At 50.5% G+C, this 6290-nt stretch overlaps 2 protein-coding genes across 3 annotated transcripts in view; one reads left to right on the top strand and one right to left on the bottom strand.

The window, feature by feature from the left end:
* The first annotated feature begins 223 nt into the window (after positions 1-223).
* On the top strand, positions 224-5845 carry mtif2 (mitochondrial translational initiation factor 2). 2 transcript variants are annotated; one of them, XM_005748601.2, is made up of 14 exons: positions 224-541; positions 1290-1470; positions 1597-1720; positions 1866-2037; positions 2126-2286; positions 2534-2710; positions 2848-2987; positions 3190-3314; positions 3400-3604; positions 3979-4231; positions 4305-4445; positions 4687-4851; positions 5259-5399; positions 5476-5845. In XM_005748601.2, the coding sequence occupies exons 2-14, from the start codon at positions 1312-1314 to the stop codon at positions 5643-5645; spliced, it is 2133 nt and encodes a 710-aa protein (XP_005748658.1). In that variant the 5' UTR covers positions 224-541; positions 1290-1311; the 3' UTR covers positions 5646-5845. The 2 variants fall into 2 exon arrangements, with proteins under 2 accessions (XP_005748658.1, XP_005748657.1); XM_005748600.2 differs by having other exon boundaries at positions 224-504.
* The window catches only part of LOC102216085 (SDE2 telomere maintenance homolog (S. pombe)), a 7032-nt gene continuing 6447 nt past the window's right edge, over positions 5706-6290 (bottom strand). Inside the window, exon 8 of the mRNA XM_005748643.2 lies at positions 5706-6197. Within this exon, the coding sequence (XP_005748700.1) occupies positions 5938-6197 (260 nt within the window). The 3' untranslated portion in view covers positions 5706-5937. The remainder of the gene's footprint in view (positions 6198-6290) is intronic.

The following is a 6290-nucleotide window of genomic DNA, read 5'->3' on the forward strand; positions in this document are numbered from 1 at the left end:
CTCCAAGGTTCCTCACAGCGTTACTGGAGGCCAAGGTAATGCCATCCAGAGTAAGAATCTGCTTAGATACCATATTTCTAAGCTTTTCAGGGCCGAGTACAATAACCTGAATAACTGACTGAGAGCACACCAGGTGAGTTAGTCTTATTATAGTAACGCAGACACATGTGAGTCTGCAGCTGTCCTGATCCTTGTCTCCGTTCACCTGCCTGACCTGTGGAGGGCAGCAACACGCAAACCTAACAGAAGACGCCAAAGTGCTTCCGGTGTGTGTGCTGGCTGTCATGGCGGCTCCCTGTCGCAGGACTTTTTCACGATGAGCTGAGTGGACAGCGCGAAGAGAGAAAACCAGAACGACCGGAGGCGGATGTCGGGGTTGCTGAGGTACCGTGACGCTCCCTTCTCTGACGCTCTGCTGCTGGGTTGAGTTGACCGTAGTTCCGACGTAGAGTCCTCCGGTTTTGACGTCAGGCAGAGCCAAGCGTCACTCAGAAACCCTGCGAGGTAATGTCACGTGAACGAACGACACCTGAGGCTTTAGGTGAGCTGCTCGGTTCAGTTTTCACGTTCGGCTCTGATTAAACGTTTCTTTAATCAACGTCTTCCTCTGCAGGCCGGAAGTTCAGCCGAGCTACACCAACACTGCTGTTTAACAGCTGTTAGTTTTCATGTTTTTCACGGATCGATGATTCTTCGTTATCGGTTTGAATTTTTAAGTCTCACTTTCACATTCGGCGCCCGAATTAACGAACCTATCCTCCTGAGTCCTCCGGTGTCAGTCCGTAAACTCTGCTCCAAACTTCATTTACAAAAGACACATTTTTACGATTTGTGGTGCCGAGATGTTTTAGAACAAAATGTAAACATGTGTTCCTGATGTGTTAGAGCACTCGGGTTAATTCGGCATAGATGTAGTCCACCACCTGCATCCAGCTTTCATCTCACCATGTTTAATATGTAAACTTCATATGCTGCTGCTTCAGGCAGAGGACTGGACAACCACACGTGGAGGGTGGGTATTTTAAAACTGTCAGCTGAGGATATTAGATATAGAACTGTATATACCCCAAACAGTGTGTGTCAGACACTCGCCTGATTGGCTGCTGCTTGTCAGGATGTGTGCGGGTATATTACCTGCAGAGTTTGTGGGCTGTGAGGCCGACAGAGAGGAACAGACACACTCCTGAGTGAAAGGATCGATGGCTGGCCCCGCCCACTCAGTGAGACCGCCTCCCGATGATGATGATGATGACGTTTTACCTGCAGATGTTTGCTCTCTCGCACGTTAGGCTCACCTGTCCCTCTGCAGCTATGAGTGTGATGTCTTCGGTGATACGGGGTACCCGGCGGCTGGTGCACGCAGACCCAGCTCTGTTCAGTAACTTCCCGTTTCCGGCCGTATTCTGCCGTGCCGGGAGCGCCGACTCTCTCCTCACCTGCCAACCGAACAGGAAGTTCGCCTTCAAACATGTGAGTTTCTTCCTCCTGATGATGTTCATTAACAAAGACGCAGCATTACAGTTCCTTCGTCTGTACAAATAACATTTTAGTGAAAAAAATGAAGCATGTCATAATATAGGTAATTTTTAACTGCAGGTCAAAGGTCAGAAGAAAGAGCAGAAGACCCAGAAGGTCAAACCCAAAGTGGACAAACAGGAAGTTGAGATCCGACAGGGGATGACGGTGGCTGCACTCGCTGAAGCCATGAACAGAGACTTCGGTAAGGATGATGACAGACAGTTAGACAGAATGCCGGTTTAAGGCTCCTCCTCGTGCGCCTACTTGTCCGACCCTGGAACGACGTCGATGTTTTAAACGGTCTGTGGCTGGAAGCTGTTTTAAATAAAGGTCTATTTGAATCTCAGACCACGTGCTGGAGGCTCTGCTGAACACATCGGTGCATCTGGACTCTCTGGAAAAGGACACGGTTCTGGAGGAACGATGGATTAAAGAGGTGGTGACACAGTCAGGGATGAAGTTCAGATGGGCCAAACTGAGCGCGAGCAGAGAGCGACCCAACAGGGACGCCTGCAGGAGGTGACAAGAAGTCTCTGATCACGTGTATGTAACTCGTCTCAGTGGTTTGTAACAAAATAAGGTTCTCCGTTACCTACAACCTTCACAGACCGCCTGCTGATCCCACCCTCCTGGTGCCACGGCCCCCGGTGGTCACCATCATGGGTCACGTGGACCACGGTAAGACGACGCTGCTGGACAGCCTGAGGAAGAGCCAAATCGTCTCCACAGAGGCCGGAGGCATCACGCAGCACATCGGGGCTTTCCTGGGTAACAGCACGCTCTAAACTTTATTTAAAAACACCCAACGACAGGAAACGAAACAAGATTTTTTTTAAAGACAAACTTTAAGAGCAAACAGAAGAAAATGTAATTAAATCATAAAATCTGTCACCAGACTCTGCTGATCGATTATTGAATGTTGTTTTAATAAGCAGCGTTTGCAGGTTTGTGCTCGTTTACAGACAGTAAACTTTTTCCTGAAGCTTCGTTCCCGCTCTCGGATCTTTTCTTCCAGTCCAGCTGCCGACAGGTGAGAAGATCACCTTCCTCGACACTCCGGGCCACGCCGCCTTCTCCTCCATGAGAGCCCGTGGAGCCAACGCCACCGACATCATCGTTCTGGTGGTGGCAGCTGATGATGGCGTCATGAACCAGACGGTGGAGTCCATCGAGCATGCCAGGAGAGCCAAAGGTGGGAGCTCCACCTGACAGTCGCAGCCGAGGGCTCAGAGCGAAGCTTCGCCCCGTTTCTACTGCTTTTACTGGATTTCTATTCATTTTGTTTTTATGCTCTTCTACTGCTGATTCTACTGTTCGTCCGTGTTTCAGTCCCCGTGATTGTGGCGGTGAATAAGTGTGACAAGCCTCACGCCGACCCTCAGAGGGTGAAGCAGGAGCTGCTCGCTCACGACATTGTTTGCGAGGAGTTCGGGGGAGACGTTCAGGCGATTCACATCTCTGCTCTGAAGGTGAACTCATCAATCAAACAACACATCACGTTGTTTTCCCACAATGCAATGCACAAAGAACATTCCTATTGGTCAGTTAGTACAACAGACAGGTTAACGGTAAAGTAATGAAAGCAGTTAATATGGCTTCCTTAAAATATGAGATCATTACAGTCGACCTGTTGTTGCTGTAGACCAATGATGTCATTGATGATGTTGTCAGGGTGATAACCTTCTGGCTCTCGCTGAGGCCACAGTAGCTTTGGCAGAGGTGTTGGAGCTAAAGGCGGAGCCTACCGGCCCCGTGGAGGGACTCGTCATCGAGAGCAGGACCGACAAAGGCAAAGGGTAAGTCCTTCACAGTGCTAACTCTGGTTTACTGGAAACATGAAAGAGTCAAACAGGCCCAGTGTGACCAGTTTGGTCTTCCCAGCCCGGTCACGACAGCCATCGTCCAGCGGGGGACGCTAAAGAGAGGCTGCGTGTTGGTTGCTGGGAAATCCTGGGCTAAAGTTCGCTTCCTGTTTGATGAGAACGGCTGTGCTGTGAGGGAGGCGGGGCCGAGTACTGTGGTGGAGGTGGTTGGCTGGAAGGAGCTGCCGTCAGCTGGAGAGACCATCCTGGAGGTGGAGTCTGAGGTGAGTGGGATATAAACAGGCTCCGCCCAAATGAAATCACTTCACATGAAATAGAATAAATGTTTTATTAAACAATAAATCGACAGAGGTTGTGTTCATCTCAGCTGATGCTTCGCCTACAAGAATGGAAAAAAGGAGAAATATTAAGTTTGCGTTAAAAATCTCTTCAGAACATTTTGCTGCGATGTTTGTTTTCTGCCTCCTCTTTGCAAACTTTGCTCTTCGTTGTTTTTTTGCTCTGGTTTTAAATTTTGGGAAATTTAAATAAAAATCCAGACTGGATTGTTGGTCGTTGGTTTCCTTCGTGAGTCAGAGATGACCATTTCCTGTCAGTCCCTTCCACAATAAAAGCTTTCCTCCTTTGGCTCCTGCAGCAGCGAGCGCGGGAGGTGGTGGAGTGGAGAAGTCACGATGAGGAGCAGCGGAAACTGCAGGAGGAGCAGAGCGCGATCGAGCAGAAGCAGAAGCTCCACCTGGAGGAGTACCGCAGGGAGAGGGAGGGGCTGTCCCACCTGAGCTGGAGGCAGAGGAAGGTGGCGCTTTACCGGGCCAACAAGACCCGCTTCGCCACGAGGCCCAGCGAGAGGATGCAAAGCGACCAGCTCAGCCTGCCGCTCATCGTCAAAGGTACGCACTGAGCCAGCTTCAAACAGGCTCCGCCCACTGTGATGTCACTCTAACTGAACAACCGTTGACCCAGGTGACGTGGATGGCTCGGTGGAGGCCATCCTGAACATCCTGGACAGCTACGACGCTCAGCAGCAGTGCGAGCTCGAGGTGGTCCATTTCGGCATAGGAGACATCTCTGAGAACGACGTCAACGTGGCCGAAATGTTTGGAGGTACGAGCAAAGGACGCCATTCCAGATGTTTTTATTCATTTTGTGTGCAGCAGATTCTTCTGACCGCAGGCTGGTTTAGTGTGATTTCATGATGGGATTAAAGCTGAGAGCAGAGAACGCCTTCTTACAGAGTGTCTATGAATGCATCACAGGGTACCTGAGTTTAAAATAAATAATAAATCTCCTGCTCCACCTTCAAACATCGTGTGGACTGTCCTGACTGGCTGCGTCTCGCCATCAGGCTCCATCTATGGCTTTAACGTGGCGGCGAACCGTGGCATCGAGCAGCTGGCAGCGAGGAAAGGCATCCCGCTGCGCCTGCACAGCGTCATCTACAAGCTGGTAGATCAGCTGAAGGAGGAGCTCAGCGCCAAACTGCCACCACTCGTCTCAGAGAACATCACAGGTGAGTCGGCACCACACGGTCATGTGACCACAGCTGAGCTCAGGTGGAGTGGAGGGGTATCAGTGAGATCAAAGTCAGCGTTTCATCCCTGCTAAATCACCATGGCAACAGGTAGCATCAGCTGAAATGTTAATCTTAATTTTACCGCCTTACGGCCACCAGGTAAACGCGTCTCCATCTGACGCTTCTACCGTTGTTTTAAATCATCATCATCTGATTGGAGCACGTGATGCTCAGAGGTCATTTATTGAGGAAAACAGAAGCAATGTGAGCACGCTCAGAGTGCAGAGCAGAGGCAAGATCTGCATATGTTCATTTTGTTTCTAGCCACACCCCCTTAGGTCACATGTCAGAGGAAGATGAACCTGTGAGGTCAGTCACACATAACCTGTTCCCCCCCGGTGCAGGTGAGGCGTCGGTCGTCGCCATCTTTGACGTCACCGTGGGAAAGAAAAAGGTTGCCGTGGCCGGCTGTCGGGTTCAGAAAGGTCAGCTGGACCGACGGTTCAGGTTCAGGTTGATCCGAGGCCGGGACACCGTGTGGGAGGGTGAGTGAGACCGGAGCTGGGGTCAAGCAGCAGGACTGGACCGTGTTGTTCTAACGTTCTCCTGATGTTCCCGCAGGTTCTCTGGCAGCAATGAGGCACCACAAAGATGACATGCAGACGGTGAGGGCGGGCATGGAGTGCGGCCTATTGGCTGACGGCGACGTCGACTTCAGAGCCGGTGATATCGTCGTGTGCTTTGAGGAGGTGGCGGCGCCGCAGGTCACTTCCTGGGACCCCGGCTTCTGAACTCCCATCATGCACTGCTGCGCAGCGCTTCTATCACAGACTCTCAGACACAGATGAACCTGATGTTTAGTTTCAGACGTTTATTGAAAACTGAACAGGAAGTGGTTAAATTCAAACTGAAGCACAGACGTGTGTGAACATCCTGCTTTCTGACTGGACAGAACCTCTAATAAAATATACGTGTGATTGTCTGAACCAATCAGGAAGTTCATCAGGAAAGAGTAAATGTTGTTTGTGATTAATATTCTCGCACCCAACGGAACGCTGAACACTCCGCTTTCAGCGTTCCATCTCATTTCTTCTTCTTGGGCTTTGTCGGTTTGGCGAGCAGCAGCGGGTCGATCTCATCTGCACTCAGTCCTCTGATGGCGAAGAGTCGAGCAGCGCGCTCCGACAGCGTTCCCCCACACTTCAACCCACGAGACATCAGTTCTTTTTTCAAGACGTCCAAACCCAGAGACTCCAGCTGCTCGACAGACGCCGCCGAGAGCAAATCCAGCTGCTGAAGAACAACAAGAGTTAATGATCGCAACATTTGACTGCTCGAACATACTGCAGTGGTTTGTATCATATCTATCTAATAGACTCCAGTTTGTGCATGTAAATGGAGAGTCCTCTTCACACACTGAGGTTAATTATGGAGTT

The sequence above is a fragment of the Pundamilia nyererei genome, unplaced genomic scaffold (genome assembly GCF_000239375.1).
Source record: "Pundamilia nyererei isolate P.nyererei 1_Seehausen unplaced genomic scaffold, PunNye1.0 scaffold00225, whole genome shotgun sequence".
Lineage (NCBI taxonomy): Eukaryota > Metazoa > Chordata > Actinopteri > Cichliformes > Cichlidae > Pundamilia > Pundamilia nyererei.

Bases quoted from the DNA above. Each gene is read 5' to 3' on its own strand.
- mtif2 (XM_005748601.2), top strand. From the start codon at position 1,312: ATGAGTGTGATGTCTTCGGTGATACGGGGTACCCGGCGGCTGGTGCAC. The intron at 2,711-2,847 runs GTGGGAGCTCCA...TCCGTGTTTCAG, and splicing joins GCATGCCAGGAGAGCCAAAG to TCCCCGTGATTGTGGCGGTG. The intron at 4,852-5,258 runs GTGAGTCGGCAC...CCCCCGGTGCAG, and splicing joins CGTCTCAGAGAACATCACAG to GTGAGGCGTCGGTCGTCGCC.